Here is a 16,824-nt window from a genome sequence, read left to right as displayed (position 1 = left end):
ATTCTCCTGCACCATATCTTCACTTGGTTGGTCAGTCACTGACCACTGAAGATTAATGTGGTAAGACTAAAGTTTAGTCAGTTTGCCTAATCCATCTTAATATCTTATCTTTAATTCTAATTGGTGACCTTCTCATTTCTCAGACTCGTAGTTTTGAGGTGTGATACCTTCTGATTTTCTTCACATTCCAGCCTACTGCTGAATACACTTACTGCGGCAGCTGGGTGGGATTTGAAAGCAGTACCCATGGTTCCCAGCATCAGTGTGCTAGCCTGATAGCCAATGATTACATAGTTCCATCTGTGGCTAATTTTATTTTTCCCTTCTTTTCTCTTCTCCTCTCCTCTCCTCTTCTCCCCCCCTCCCCTTCTCTCCTCTCTTCTCCTCTTGTCTCCTCTCCTCTCCCCTTCTTTCCTTTCTTTTTTCCTTTTCTCCCCTAAACACCCTCCTACCTTTCCTTCTCTAGACTAACATAATGTTTGGCCTAGTTAGTTTCTTCCTATGACAATGCTGAATGCTATGAACACTCACACAATTAATGAAAATTGATGTTCATGAGTTCTTAGCTCCAACTTTTCTAGGAATCTTGGTTTGAATGGAAATACTGTTTATTGCCACATATACTACTATACTTTGCACACACATTTGTATCATATTTTGTGATTTATGACGCTCCTCCTGTACCTTATTTGGTTTGTTGAGTATTTGAAATATGATCATGCTCTGTGTGTTGCATTGGGAGTTACTTTACACATGTGAAAGATGTAGAGAACAGAACGCTGTCAAAATAGATGGCTACTAGTGGTTGAGGGCTGAGAGGCCCATAGACTGAAAATCAAAATCCTCTCTACAGTCTTTAATTTCTAGCACTAGAGAAAATACCCATAACGTGGACTAACAGTGGTTACTACTATAGACTAGAATAATTTATTCTCATTAGGAAACTAATAACCACACAAGATGTAAGTAGAGCTGCAACTTTGACTAGTTATGTGGAGGAGCAGTTGGTCCAGACTCATGGAAGTCACACAGAGGGAAGAGGTGGTGGTAGGAGTCTACTTGAAAAGGGAGTGAAGTCCTGGGTTTAAAGAGAGCACATAAATAGATGGAAGAATGGGAATGACTAACTTTGTCTACTTCATTTACTCTTTTAGCTTACCTGAAAGGTTATAAGAGATGGTAGTGCCACTACACGTAAGTAAACTCTATGATGAAGAATGAGTAAAATCTGCTCTCAACAATATTCCTATGTAATAAACAAATAACCTATCCTATTATGTTGTTCCTAGACAGTTTCCTGCTGTAATTGCTCTATTTTGATCCTCCAAAGACTCTTGGGGAAACCTTTTCTATCTTACCTCAAGCTGATGAGAAGCCAAAGACAATGGCACTGGGTTTTGATCCTACTTCATGTTCTGGCTTTGTGGGAGCCTAGCCAGTATGGATGTTCACCTCATAGACCTGGATGGAGGGGGGAGGACCTTGGACTTTCCATAGGGCAGGGAACCAGGGAACCGACTGCTCTTTGGACTGGAGAGGGAGGGGGAGAGGAGTGGGGGGAGGAGGAGAAGAGTGGGAGAAGGGGGAGGGAAATGGGAGGCTGGGAGGAGGCGGGAATTTCTCTTTTTTTTCTTTCAATAAAAAAAGATATTTGTAAAATAAAAAAAAAAAAAGAAAAGAAAAGGTTTGTCCCTACAACATTTCCCTTATCTGGAACTCTAGTGTCCCTTTTGAACCTCTTACCCTTTCAGTATTTGTTCACCTCATACCATCTTCTCCAGAGAACTTTCTTGAAATATGCCAATGTGTCTTCTGTCAGTGCTTCTGAAGAGCCCTGTACATCTTCTTGGTGTAGGACATACTGTTCTATATTGTAGTTACTACTTTACAGTGTCTGACACATAGATCAAATTCAGTAATGTAATATTTGTTGAGTGAATGATTTATGTGTTTGTTCATCTGTTTGAATATCATTAATTCCTTCTCATTCAAACACAATTGAACACATTTTCCCATCATCTTACTCCACAAGTAAATTTTATAAAATACTTATGGTTATTGATATTAAAGAAAATACTCAGTGAGTATTTCATGGGAATCCTTGGACAGTATATGTCAATTATACACAGACCTGAGTAAATCCAAGCCATAAATAGGAGTTTTTGAGTAACAAAAGTATTATTGATTGGAGCCCAACTCATGCTTAAGTTATTTTGGTATTTTTCTCCCAGTAAGTATAAAATATACTGTGAAGGAGCAGTAAATTGTGAGCAGAGCTGGAAGCGTAGTTTAGGAGAAGAGCATTTGTCTAGCCTGTGCAAGGCCCTGGGCTCAGAAACCCAGCAGCACAAAAGAAACAAAATGATCTATTTTGAATGTCTTATTTAAATTACATGTATTTTGTGTTTCTCTGCGAGGATGGTGTGTGTGTGTGTGTGTGTGTGTGTATACATGCATACACATGCTTCACTGTGTCCTCCTTGTTCAGGATACATTTCTCACATTGTCTATTGTAATAGCCTCTTTTTCATGAGAAGCAGATAATTTACTACATTGAAACTGTGTTACTATATATGAAGATTGGTGGATAAAAATACTAACAACTTCATTAAATTATTGGGAGGGTTAAATAAGAATATCTATGGATTAGGATAGTACCTAGTGTACAGTATACATTCCATAAATGCTGTTTTAATATTTATTATTTGACTCCAGTCTTTTTCTTCTAATTCCATTTCTCTCTTTCACAAGGGCAAATTACAACCAAATTGTGCAATTGCTGAAGATCTTCAATAGCTTCTCTTCACTAACAGGGTGATGTATATGTAGATGCTTAATGTATCTTATCCAAATCTTAGTGATTCGGTCCTTATCTACTAGTCACACTTCATCTTCTGTGATTTCTTTAAGCTTTTAGCTAGGGCAATATTGAAATACTTGGTTTATATAAAATATATTGTACTGTAATGTAGTTACCTGGCAAACATATTCCTATTTGCTAGAAGGCTCCATCCCCATCATTCCTTTGTTTGCTTGGAAAAGCAAACCCTTCGTGTGTCAGCTCAACTGTGGCTTCTTATATAAAAGCCTCTGTAGCTTCTGCACATTTCCATTGTATTATATGTTTATCTGCTTCTGTTATGCACTGATCATATGGGGGTGTGATTACTGACATGACTTCTCCACCAAACTATAAAATACAATGGTCAGAATCATGGCTTTGCTTCTTTGAATGTTCATTAGCCAGTCTGGTATGTATAGCAGAAGCTCAATAAATATGTGATTGAATGGGTCATAGGATTTACTTAATAAATATTGCTAACGTTTACATGACCCATGTTTAAGTGCTTGATTTCTTGGTCTCTTTTTAAAAATTAAACTACTATCTGTCAGATATATATGTAAAAATAAAAATATAAACAATGAAATAAAAGTCCCCCTATAGCAGCTTTCAAAGGACTTGAACATTGGCTGTTGCTCATTCTAAAATCCCCAAAATTTAAGAACTAATTTGAAATGTGTTTGTGTGTAAATGTATATATAAAACCATGTTTTATTTGGCTTATGCTATATGTATATTATTTGGAGAATTAAAAGTTAAATTAAATTCATTAATGCTCTGACGTGAATTAATTGTGACTGGGGATGCTGGCACCATGCCTGCCTAGCACGCTCAAGGCTACTTCTACCCCAGTGATGTAGAATTCATTTAGGAGGACATCAGAAAGTTTCCTTCTTGATAATACTGCCCTCAAAACATGTTGACTTTTTAGAGTATCAGAAGCCATTAACACAGTGCTGATGGAACCTTAGATCTGATGTAGATTTGACTGCTGTCAGAGTAATTGGCATCCCCTACAGCAGTGGTTCTCAAGCTGAGGTTTACTACTCCTTTGGGGGTTGCATATTAGATGTCCTGCGTATCAGATATTTACATTATGATTCATAACAGTAGCAACTTTACAGTTCTAATTTAGCAATGAAGTAATGTTAAGGTTGAGGGTCACCACAACATGAGGAACTGCATGAAAGGGTCACAGTATTAGGAAGGTTGAGAACCACTGCACTAGAAGCAATCCATGTTGACACCAGAGGTTTCATTGTGAATATCTGCTGCTAACAAACTTCCCAAGATGGCTGAGTACCAGTGCCAAAAGGGACAGATGAGACAATATGGCTGTCCCTGCACTCTGTCAGCAGCACAAGAGAAGCAATTCACAGTTAATTGGATGTTTCCTTTGGAGGGCACAGCATGTGCCTTAAATATTTTGCTAGTGGGGGCCCTATAACCTGATAATTATTAAGAGTAAAAATCTTAATAGTGATCAAGTGATCACTATTAAGAATCGTGGCAAGTTGAGTCGGTGGGGGGCAGGATTATAATTCCAGCTACTTGAGTGAAGTGAACCTGCCTGAGTCAAATACATTTGAGGCCACCCTGAACAACTTAATAAGACTGTAAGTCAAACTATAAAAGTAAAATAGGGGTGTGTGGGCCAATGCTTTTTTAGTGTATACAAGACCAAGTCAATCTCTAGTACAACCAAAAGGAAAACAGGCAAATAAAGTGTTCAAATTCAGATCTGCCCAACAAATTTAAAACCCAAAGCTCGCTGCATTTGTCAGCTTGCTGACTGTCAGTTGTATTCCACACATGTTGAGTCTGGCTACAGAAACACAACCAGTAGAAATGAGTGTCAGCATGCAGAAGTACCCCATCACGGTTACTAAAATTCACCTTTTAATATTTTCTAGAATCATTAAGGTCAAGGAATAGAGATTTTTTTAAATTGTCATTTAATGTATAAAGTTTTTACACTATTCTTGATGGTAATTTCATAAATCACTTGCTCTGTCTATGTGTGTTTCAAAAAGGAATATCCCCCTCTTGTTTTGTAGTATCATGAAGAGACTGTCTGGAAAGATTTGTTGCTTGCAGAGAGTGAGACGGAGCAGGAATTGAGCCTCTTTTGACTCCTAGGGTGAAGAAGAAGTACCATTGAATATGAAAATATCATACAGTCATCCTTGCTGGAAATCTATATTACTAGTAGACTAGACTACTAACAGATACAAGGAGGTATTATTTATACAAGATAAGGCAGAACCTCCAAAGATAGGGTGACTCCAAGGCTTTTAAAATTCTTCTTTCTGTTAAGTTTCACTGGGTCACCATTGCCCTAATCTTAGGGGGCTAGTTACTGCAAGAGTGAAGAGCAGAGTGATGCAAACAGAAAGGAAATGGGGTTGTGAGACTTTAAGAAGATCAGAATAATGAAAATTTAGAATGTAAAATATAGGCAATAGAGTAAAAAAATGTGTTAGCTTTTATGCTTGGACAAGAACAGAAGGAATGGAGAAACAGGATGTTGATTCACTAGAAGATGATACATTTGACTTTGTGCAGGTACGTTTTGGGACTTGATAACCACCCAGGTTGTGATATCTTAGTGTTCTTCATAGGGGTGTGTGTGTGTGTGTGTGTGTGTGTGTGTGTGTGTGTGTGTGTGTGTGTAATATGCTTGGGTAACTTTTGTAGGAACTAGCAGAGGCTTGTCACATTTGGCTTTGTGTACAGTACAATTTTGGGACTTGATAACCACCCAGGTTGTGATATCCTAGTGTTCTTCATAGGTGTGTGTGTGTGTGTGTGTGTGTGTGTGTGTGTGTGTGTGCATGAACATGTGTAATATGTTTGGGAAACTTTTGTAGGAACTAGCATAGGTTTGCCTAACCTCTAGTCCAGCCCTTGGGAGATAGAAGATAGGCTGCATTTGTGTTATGTTTATAAGAAAAGTGTAGCAAGTATAGGGTAGGTACCTTCTTTGGAGATTTTTCTTCATCAAAGCTCCGAGAGCACAGTATAATATGTGAGGAATATGTATAGATGGATATGGCAAAGACCCTAATTTCATTATACTTTATAAATCCCAAAAGGGCCCATTCACCTAGCCGCTGTCCAGAAGTATGAGTGACACTAACACATTGAATTTAAAGCTTCTTGTAAGCAAAGAAAGCACAAACTTTATAATCATGAAAAACTACAAAACTGGCTATTCAACTGAAAAAAAAAAACCCACCATGAATACTGCTCATTTTCTTACCTCTGTCATATGAATGATGTGATGTCTTTCCTTCTTTATCATGCTGTACGGTATAACATTAAAAGGAAAAAAACATCGATTAAGTTTCTAAAAGTGGCTGTTAACCTACTCTACAGTAATCTAACACAGTACCCTCCCTTTAATCCCAAACTCTTTCCTTAGCACTGTTCTCAAGGCTAATACAGACTGCCAGAGTTTGTCTTGTGCTTCACACGGGTGCCTACACCTAACTAGTTCAAAACAATGTCCTATGTATCTGAATACGCCATCTTTCCAAACTTGTTTCTCTTCTGTATTTTATATTTTGGCTAAACACATGGCCAGTACTCAATGCCAAAAACTTAAGAGTTGTTTCCTTTGTTTCAGAGGAGTCTAATTCAATGCAATCTAGTGTTTATTGAGCACATTTCTTGTAACGAAAATTGGCTATTTCTGACCTCAAGAAGTGTAGCTACTAGAATGGACAAATATAGTGAGTTCTGATGAGGGAGTAAGCCCAAGCACTCTGAGAGGGAGCATTTGAAAAACTCAGCATCATCACCTTCCTCATCTACCTCAGAAATCATCCATTTATTCAGTGGCCAGGTTCTGAAACACTCAGATTCCTTGACTCTGTAGCCTCTAATTCAACCTTATTGCCATTGCCTTAGTTAGGGCCCTAACACGGTTGTCATTTTTCAGTCTTAGGGATTGAACACATGTCCTTTTACATGCTAGGGAAGCACTCTGCCATTGAACTACCTTCCCAGGTCCTGTATTCTACACTGTTGTCCCAACTATCCAAGAAGACTTAGAAATAACTTTCCCTTATTCTCCATCATCCTTTCTACAAACTGCAGCTAGGTTGTCATTTTAGAATCCAAATAATTCTTTTTTTCCTCCCACATTCCAATTAAAAAAGTTTCAATGGCTCCATTACTGAGAGGACAAATTTGTACTTCAGCAAGGTTCTGGCTTCAATCTACTTTTACAGGCTCATGCCCATCTCCTTGGAGCCCATACTTTCACTCAGTCTGCAATATTGCTTCAGTGTCTCCTTCCATCTATCAACATGGAAAATCCCTACTTATATTTCCAGGTTTAAATCAACTAAACCTTTCTTTTGTAACCTCCCTTTAGACCTCTCAAGGCAGGACTGCTCTCTATACCTTCTGTGTTCCCACTGAATTTTGTAAAAATAAAATCTTTTGCTATATTGTAAGGTTTTTGTTTATGTGTGCTTTACCCCTAGATGATAACTGTCTTCCATCTTGCTATCCTAACTTACCCCTTTCCTTCCTTCTTGTTTAGGCCAGGACCTGGTCCACAGTAGACTCTGAGTAAATGTTAGCTATTGTCTTTGTCATTGTCACCATGCTCGTGATCATCACCATCATCCAATGTTTAATCTCATTTCTCCTAAAGTTCATGGTACACTAAGCATGAGAATGACTCAGTATACCTTATCATGGAGAGGGTAAGATCTGCCTAGGACTCCATATTCTCTTACTGAACAGTATCAAGGTTAGGAAGGGGCTACCCCATACAACCCAAAGCTAGCTACATTAGTCAACAAAGCAAAACATGCAACACAACTTTCTACCTTTTGCTCGGCTGGATGTTGTATGTCCCTCACTTGGGGTGGTAAAGTTGTTGATGTCCTAATAAAAACCGTAATGTTACTCTGAGACTGTTGGCTTGATCCTAAAGGAGACCAAAAGAAAATTATATACTTTTAAAAGTTCATTGAACTATAATTGAAGTAGAATAAACTGTATATAATTAAAATGTGTAATTTCTTCAGTCTTGATATATTAAACTTATGAAATAATCATTAGAACCAACAAGTGCTTCCACCATAATGAAAGGTTTTCTTATGCTGCTTACCAAGATAGCATTCAGCATTATGTAGCAGTAAGAACTGCTTGACTCAGAAAATTCTCATATATTGCTGTTGTTTAGATGATTTTAAAATATTTTATTTATGTGTATAAGTGGTTTTCCTGTATGTATCTAAGTGCACCATATTCAGTGCCTGCAAAAGGCCTGAAAGGATGTTGAGTCCTCTGGAACTGGAGTTACAAATGGTTGTGAGTTGCCATGTGGGTGCTGGGAAATAACACAGGTCCCATAAAAGAACAATGAGTACTCTTAATGGCTAAGTCATCCTTCCAGCCCTGTGGTTTGGATCTATTAAACTGACCTCAAAAAAGTGCATAAGACTTGATCCTTAGTCGTTGATACCATCGGGAGTAGTGCAGACTATAGGAGGTGGGAATGAGCTGGAGGAAATTAGGAAACAGGAAGCACATCCTTGAAGGGTATATTTAAATGCTTGTCCCCATTTCCTATCTTTACTTCCTGTCTTGTATGAGGTAAGCAAGATCCCCTCTCCCCATCCACCATGTTGTAGTACCTTACCACAAGCTCAAAGAAACAGCTCCAAATGTTCGTGAATGGCAACCTCTAAAGATATGAGCCAGACTAAATTTTTCTTTTGACAGCTGATTTTCTCATATAAAATAATTACATTCTCTTTTTAAGTGACTTCTCTCTGGTATTTTGTCATAGAATCAGAAATTTGACTAGCATGTAGTGTATAGGAAATATGTTTGTTCACCATTAAGAGTTATCTTGGGTAGGAAAGATGGGAGATATTACTTAAGGACAATTACTGGTGAAATATCACTCCATTAACAGCACAGAAGTGGTGGGAAGATAGAAGGGTGGTGAGAAAGGGGAGAGCAAAAGTATCAGCTTGGCTTCACACATGGTTTCTTCTGAACCTTGGTTAATATGGAGAGCAGACAAGAAGGACCACTGCTGCACTGTTTAAGACTCTGGAAGGAGGTCTCTTAGGTCATCTCTACCCTTGACTCCTTGTTACCCAAGGTACAGCAAAACAACCTGGCTATAGAGTGAGGCTGAGCACAGGGCACTCTTTCTAGAATTTTACTTCCTGTACCATTCTTGGTTCCCCTACGGTACAGCTATGTTCAGAAAACCCTAAGACTCTAACTAGGGAGCTTCCTAGGAGCCACTATGAAGGTGGTCTACCTTGAACAATATGGAGAATCTAAGCATAATTGTCAGGGTGTAGAAAAGAGAATTAGAAGGTTCCACTCAAACTAGGGATAAGAGGATAAATCATGAGCTGATAACAGTCTTCAACTGTCAATTTGAAGAGGCCAAAGACATTCAGAGTGGTGATAAGGACATCCTCTGGAGACCAGGAAAGGCAGAGGCTGTTTCATCCAAATACACTATTCTGCTTCCATGGGAACTTGGAATCCAGTCTTGCCTAAACTTTAATGTGCATGCAGAGCATGTGGATATCCTGTTAAAATTTAGTGGGATGTGAAGGAGTCTGGGAATCTGTGGCTATAGTTACTTCCTTTGTCAGTGTAGCTGATACACATCTAGTTGAGTGAAAACAAAAGACATGCCTCTTGTATCCAGATGAAAACTGTGGGGAAGAAGTAGGAAAAAAGGGAGACTCCCTGAATGACTGAGGAATTTAAGGAGACTCCACAATGATAGAATAGACTCCACTGGTCTATTGTTAGGTTGGTGGCTAATTCAGCAACAAAAAGCAAGACTACATGTAACACATAGTACTGGTCCTGTGCGTGTTCCACAGTCAGCATGGGCAGAAATGTCAAAATGACAACACCATCCTGTGTAATGCACAGAGGACATCATCACTAAATCTAGTATTGCCGCAAATTAATTTCAAACCATAAAAATTTCAATTACGTCTGTATTCCAGAGATTCTTGAGATGATTTCTGGTCAGCGAAACTTGTTTTCTTTACATATTGTCGAGGTGCTTTAAAAAGAGTGAGAGAGATTTATTTTTAACAATGGTCATGTCAAGTACAAAATAACAAATATTAAAAATGGCAACTGATTTGTATTCAAGTTTTTAGAATAAGACCAGGGGAATAAGAATAGAGAATAGTACACAGCTTCAGAAATATATGTGTATAAAGGATTTTTGCTGCCAGTAATATGACTTGCTACCATATGTCTCAAAACTCAAAGTCAAAGAAATCACAAGATGCAGAATGCACATTAGGAGGGCTCTTGGTCCTTCTTAGTCTCATAGAGACAGAGGCTTCAAAGACTTCAGTAGATCCTTCATTCAGTACTAACGAAGGATAGTTATATAAGCGGAACAAAGGACATAGAGGCTACCCTTCTTCTCTGTAGACATAACAATGGAGCAACTTGGTGGGTGGCAGCATCATAGATGGCAGCCCCAGAGGCATAAAATGAAGCCCTGCCTCTGGAATAGGAAGGTACAGAGATATGTTAAGAGACAGGGACTTGGGAAAGCCACTGTTCTGAACTGGGCTTGGAGAGCTGTGAGCTGCAAAGAATGGTCTAGTCTGCTGGGGGAGTGTGGAGAGAGCAACAGCAGCTGAGGGATAGGGATTCTCATCCAGAAGGCGATAAGGACAGTGATGCTGTTCAAAGCCATGACACAAATTGAACCATGCAATTGAATTAGAGAGAGGATGTTTTTGTATTATGTAGAAGAGATCGTTACCAAATACAGTATTCTCACACATTGTTAATTTAGAAGAATAAAAATTCAATTACATATTGCTTCCATGAGTTGTAGAAATGATTCCTCTTCAGAAAAACTTGTTTTCTTTACATTTTGTGGAGCTGCTTAAACAAAATCAAAAAGACATTAAATCTTTACAGTCGAAATGACAAAATGATAAAATAACAAATATTTAACAAGGTGTCAGACTGCTACTGTTGGACTTCTCAAAAAAGACCAGGGAAGAGGAGTGAGGAAACTCTGTTGCTGTTGAAATATATGTGACTTATATTTTTATTTTAGGTGACATGGCTTTGTCACTTGAGGTCTCATATCAGCAGAGGTCTTGGTTGTTGCTAGGTTTATATTTCCATAGGCTTCCAAAACATCAAAAGATCCTCTGTCAGCAACATTTAAGGGGGGATTTCCAGGTGGAACAAAAAGAGATGGGGGTAAAACCTCCCTGGGAAACAAGAGTTGAATGGCAAGGGGTGGCAGCCACAGAAGTACCAGCAGACACACAGGCTTTCAGAAAGTCACTGTTTTGAACTGGGCTTGGAGAATTGTCTACTGTGGAAAGTGGCATACCCACCCTGCTCAAGAGAATATGGGAAGAGGGGCATCAGAGGATGACAGGGTGCGATCATTGGTTAGCATTGCCCCCAACACATCATTTGATGGAAGAGGCTAGAGACCTTTGCTCCATTGTTAGTAGAAGAGCTCACTACCAAATCCAGTATGCCCACTAATTACTAACTTGTAATAATAAAATTTCAATTACATTTTATTTTGACTGGTTCATAAAACAATTTCTGTTCTGAAACACTTCTTTTCTTTGTGTTTGATGAAGTTGCTAAAAGAAAAAAAAAGAATTAAGTTAACAGTGGAATTGCCAACATGCGACAATAGGAGACATTCAAAGAACCACTGACTGCTACTGAGTTGGGCTTTTCTAAATCAGCTAGTGGAGAAAGACCGGGAAGTACTCTGATATCGAAGAAGTATATGTGGTAAATAAAGCACCTCTGTTCCCAGTGATGAAAATGCCACTGTAGCTAAAGGAGGGGTGGGGCTAAGAAAGCACATTGGCAGGTGCCTTGTTCCTTCTTGACTTGTAGGGCCAGGCTTCAGAGACATCAGTAGAACCTCTGTTCAGTAATATAATAAGATAGGTTTCCAGATGGATCAAGGGCTCAGGGTAACCCCTGAAAGGTCCAGGTGCTAAGAAAGTGGTATCAGCATTAGAGGAGGACACTGAATATCTGACTCTGGATCTTGTAGGAGACAGAAAAGAACAAAGACAAATCCACAATAGTGGGAGCTATGCTTTGAGCTAGGCTTGGAGTGTGGTCATCTGCACAAAAGAGGAGCTATCATCTCAAGTAGTATGGAGAGAGCATCACCAATTGGCTGCCGGGAAAGCTAGCTCAAGGGACCACAAAAGGGGCCAAAACTTTCATAAGCACTATATAGGACGTGTCATTTCACGTATATAGATGAGAATAGAGGATAGTTAAGCAGAAGAGACCATTACCAATCATGCATTAATTAATTTATGATTCAATTACATTTTGCTTCTAGATCTCCCGTCGGTCTGTGATCGGTGAAACTTCTCACAGTATTTGGGTAAATATCTTAAAAGAAAAAGAGATATCAATTTCAAAAATGGAAATGACAAAACAACCGATATTCAAATGACAACTGACTGACCTCCATTGGGTTTTGCCAAAAGTACTAAGAGGAACATGAGTGGGGAAAATCATGGGACAAAATATTTCTGCTGTGAGGGATGTTGCGACATGTTAATATAGGTTTCAAAAGCACAAAGCCAAAGGAAAGGCAGGACCTGGAAGGCAATGACACTGGCTAGGGGTCTAAGGCCATATTAGGTTTCCAGAGCCTCAGGCTTCAAAAGTATTGTTAGACCGTCGGTCAGGAACGTAGCAGTCAAGTTCAGCAAGTAGAAAAAAAGTGAAGTTAGAGGTAAATTCTTCCTGCCAGGCAGAACTTCCAAACATGGGATAACAGTAGCAGAGGCTCAAGAACTGCCTCAGTTCCTTTGGGAGTGAAAATGCAGAGAGAAATGTTCAGTAGCAGGGAGTATGGGGAAGGTGGGAGATCATTGTTCTGCACTGAGTTGGAGGGTAGTAGCAGGAAATGTAGCTTCCCCCACTCCGAGAATGTGGAATGAGCAACACCACTTAAGTAATTAGGGAGTGTAACCCAGAGACCAACGGAGAGGGTGGCAAAGTTAGTGTTTCACCAAAACACCATTTGGTATATGGTAGGGGATTGTCTGCATTGCATGCAGTAGAGATCAAAACCGAATCCAGTACTCCCAGAAGTTAATGATTTCGAAGCAGAAAATTGCAATTACATTTTGCTTCTAGAAGGTCTTCCATAAATTTCTGGTCGATAAAACTGGATCTTTTTGCCTTTACCGGACCATCTTTTTTTAAAAAAAAAAAAGATATTTTTAACAATGGGACTGACAAGTTCATACAATGACATTACATTAACATGGTAATTGACTACTGTCAGCTGGGGTTTTCCCCAAGACCAGGAGAACAGGAGTGGAGGAACATGCTCTTGCTACAGAAAATCTATATAACGAATAACATTTGTGCAGCTTAGGAAATGACTGACAGTAGATCTCAAACCCTCAAGGCTTACGGCAGACAGAATTAAGTAAGCACATTAGCAGGGGGGCTGTGATCCACTCAGGTTTCTGGGGTCACAGGTTTCAGAAACATTAGTAGATCCCCCATTCAACAAGAGCTTCAACTCCATTATCTTGGAGGAAGTTCTCAAAGTACAATAAAGTATTTCAAGGTAAACCCTGCAGGAGGCCGAGGTGGTGATGGAGGAACAGCAGTAGCAGAGATGGAATGAAGGTATATTTTGGGAGTCTCATTGGTGATAGAAAAGTACAGAGATGGGTTAAGGAGGGGGAGATTCGGGAAAGTTGGGGTTTTGAACTGGGGAGGGGGTTCCTCTTCATTTAACAGAAGAGGTTCCCAAACTTTTATATTCCCACCAATTACTAACTTTCACCCATAACATTTTGATTACATTTTTGTTCAGTTGGTTCGTAAAACATCTGCTCAGCAAAACTCGCTTTCTTCTCACTAGGGTGATAGTAATCTTTAAAAAAAAAGAACAGTCATTTATTAACACTGGACGTGATGGAATAAAATGACCAATATTAAAACCATAGTTACAAATCAAGATTTTTCTGAAAAGGGCGGGAAGAGTGGAGAATACCCTACTGTTGGGAAAACACATGTTACAATTAAACCATTTCTGGTTCATGTGATGTCATGTGACAAGTAAAGCTGCGAGTTTTGCAATTATCAGAAGAATCTCTGTTCAGCAAGATGAAAGGCTAGCTTGCTAGTTTTCTAGGCAAGTATTCCAAGCCTCTGATATCCTGTCACATTGTTGTTATCTGCAGTATTGGTACTTGAGGAATGTAGAACAGTGTTATAAACAATATTGCAAATGAATCTTTTAATGCTTCATATAAGTTTATAATTTTGTATTGGGCAGCATTCATAGCTCTCCCTGGCCACAGGTAGGATGCACCTGAGTAGAAGAATGGAGTTCAAGATAAACCCTCCGTGGGAAGCAGAGCTGCTGAGCAAAGTGTAGCTGCAGCAGAGGCACAGATTCTGCCCCAGAATCGCATTGACAACAGAGAAGTACAGAGACAGATCAATAGCAAGGCCTATTGGGAATGGCAGGGTTACGACATGGGGCTTGGAGAGTTGTCACCCACAAGGCAAGACCTGTTTTACTCTGGAGTGTGCTGGGATTAGCACCAAGTGCGTAATTTAGGAGTCTAACTCAGAGGGTGACAAAGGTAGTGCCGCTCATGGTAAGCATTACTCCAAATACCCCATTTTGCATGAGGATAGAGGATTTTTCTACATTATAGTCAGAAGAGTTCCTTACATTACCGATTCCAGAATCCCCCCACAAATTACTAATTTCTAGTGATAAAATTTCAATTACGTTTGGGTCCCAAAAAGTCTTGAAATGTCTGCATCTCAGGCAAACTAGGTGTCCTTGTGTCTGTTGGAGAAACTTAAAGGGAGACATTTATTATTAACCAGAAAAGAATAAATGAGAATATGACAAATGTTAAAATGACAGCAACCACTAAAACTGGGCCTTCCTAAAAGAAACAGGGGGGACATTCTGTGGTGCAGGACTATAAATGACAAACAAATGAACTATTTCCGCTGCCAATGGCACATGTAACTGTGTCTCAATGGCTCAAAGGCAAGGGAAGGAGAGGACTGAGAAAACACACAGGCAGTGGTCTTGGTCCTTAACTGCACAGGGCCACGGGCTTCAGATGCACAAGGAGAACCTCTATGGAGTAACCTGGAAGGACAGACAGTTCTCCAGGTGAAAGAAAGGGACCAGAGGCAGAGGGGTGCCCTCAACAGAGATACACTGAAGAGCTGCTTCAGGTTCTCGTTGGTAACAGGACAGTATGGAGACAAGTTCAGTAGTGGGAGTCATGAGAAAGTCAGGGCTCTGAAATGGGTTTGGAAATTTCTCACTGCAAAAACTGGTGTGCCCTGCTCTAGGGGTGTGGAGGGAGCATAATAGAGTAATTAAGGGGTGTGGTCTAGAGAAGTGAAGATGGTGACAGTTGATCATGAGTGTTACCCACAAAACACCATTTGGTGGAAAAGGGTAGATGACTTTTCTGCATTCTAAGCAGAAGACTTATTAGCAAGTCCAGTATTCCCACTAATTACTAATTTCCAATCATAACATATCAGTTACGTTTTTGTTCCAGGTGTTCTTGAGACGTCTTTGGCTCTGTGACGCTTGGTTTCTTCTGGGTTGTCACAGACGCTTTCAAAAAAAAAAAGACATTTATTGTTAACACTGGAGATGACAAAATGATAAATTGTCAAATAGTACAATGGCGACTACTACTCAGCGGTGCTTTTCCAAAAGGCCCAACATAACAACAATATAGAAAACTCTGGTGCTGTAGGAATTTATGTGGCCAATAAAATAAATCTGTTCCCAGCTAAAAGGCTCAAGACCAAAGGGTCTTGGGGAGAGTAAGGGAAAAGGAGATTAAGAAAGCACATTGGCACTGGCCTTGATCCTCAGGAGATTCATAGGGCCACAGGCTTCAGAGCAATCCCTAGAACCTCTGCTCAGCAATCTGGACGGGTAAAAGAAGGGGGCAGGGATGCTGAGCAAGAGCTAGTAGGAACAGAGGAACAGGCTATGGTCTGCTCACGATCCCACTGGTAAGGCAAAGTATAGAGATGAGTTCACTAGCAGAGCCTGTGTGGAAGTCAGTGCTGTGAACCACACTTGAGAGTTGTCCGGTATACAAAGTGGATAGAAAAATACAACTGAGTAACTAGGGAGTTGACTCCAATGAGCAATAGATTATATGGCATGGTTTGTATAAGGAATATATATAACACAACATGTGATGGCTAAACACAGAAGATTATCTGTAAGCCACAGATATCATGACAAAATCCAGTATGCCTACGAATTTCTACTTCCTCGTTGTCATACTTAAAGTCAAATTTTAGCTCCAGGCTTTCTTGGAATGCCCCCGGCTCAGTGGCAATGTCATGAGCTGTCTGTGGGTTTGTAACTGAAGCTTAAGAAGTAGAGAAGCTGCTGATTCTGGTGTTGTCCTGTGTTGCTCAGGCAAGCCTTGAACTAATTAATGATCCTCCTGCCTCAACCCCCAGAGAAGTGAGTATAGGCCTACTATTTTGTCTTTTTCCAGATGATTTGAGGTGACTACCACATAAAATGTGTACTCAAATCCTTTCTGTTAGAAGCAGCCATCAGTAGTTCTGAACAGAGGGAGCAATGTCCCTAATGTGGCCCAGCATCTGAAGCAGAGGGCCACACTTTGAACTGTATTAGGAGCTTCTTCATGACTGTTTAGTAAAAATGGCATTTTCTGTCTCATCTCATCTCTTCTTGCTTTCTGTGCCTCTTCAAATTCTCTCCTCTCTCTCTCCTCCCCGCCCCCCTCTCTCTCCTATTACCATTTAAAAGAGCCCTTTTTGGTCACGGAGTCTACAATTGGCGAACCTAAAGAAGCTAAGTAAGAAGGTGAACCGAAAGAAAAACATATAGTTATCCTTTTGGCTATGGTAAGTAGACAAAGTTGCCGGGGGGAGAATTG

At 39.8% G+C, this 16,824-nt stretch overlaps 1 protein-coding gene across 1 annotated transcript in view; it reads right to left on the bottom strand.

Moving 5' to 3' along the window:
• Positions 1-4,782: 4,782 nt before the first annotated feature.
• The window catches only part of LOC101987291 (fibrous sheath-interacting protein 2-like), a 30,056-nt gene continuing 18,014 nt past the window's right edge, over positions 4,783-16,824 (bottom strand). Inside the window, exons 9-19 of the mRNA XM_005369526.2 lie at positions 15,435-15,506; positions 14,649-14,720; positions 13,707-13,778; positions 13,012-13,083; positions 12,203-12,268; positions 11,416-11,487; positions 10,688-10,759; positions 9,840-9,911; positions 7,687-7,787; positions 6,105-6,147; positions 4,783-4,977 (exon numbers count right to left, since the gene is read on the bottom strand). Of these exons, the coding sequence (XP_005369583.1) occupies positions 4,868-4,977; positions 6,105-6,147; positions 7,687-7,787; positions 9,840-9,911; positions 10,688-10,759; positions 11,416-11,487; positions 12,203-12,268; positions 13,012-13,083; positions 13,707-13,778; positions 14,649-14,720; positions 15,435-15,506 (824 nt within the window). The 3' untranslated portion in view covers positions 4,783-4,867. The remainder of the gene's footprint in view (positions 4,978-6,104; positions 6,148-7,686; positions 7,788-9,839; positions 9,912-10,687; positions 10,760-11,415; positions 11,488-12,202; positions 12,269-13,011; positions 13,084-13,706; positions 13,779-14,648; positions 14,721-15,434; positions 15,507-16,824) is intronic.

The sequence above is a fragment of the Microtus ochrogaster genome, unplaced genomic scaffold (assembly GCF_000317375.1).
Source record: "Microtus ochrogaster isolate Prairie Vole_2 unplaced genomic scaffold, MicOch1.0 UNK50, whole genome shotgun sequence".
Classification (NCBI taxonomy): Eukaryota; Metazoa; Chordata; class Mammalia; order Rodentia; family Cricetidae; genus Microtus; species Microtus ochrogaster.
Note: the sequence above shows the minus strand (reverse complement) of the source record. Positions and strands in the feature narration are given on the sequence as shown.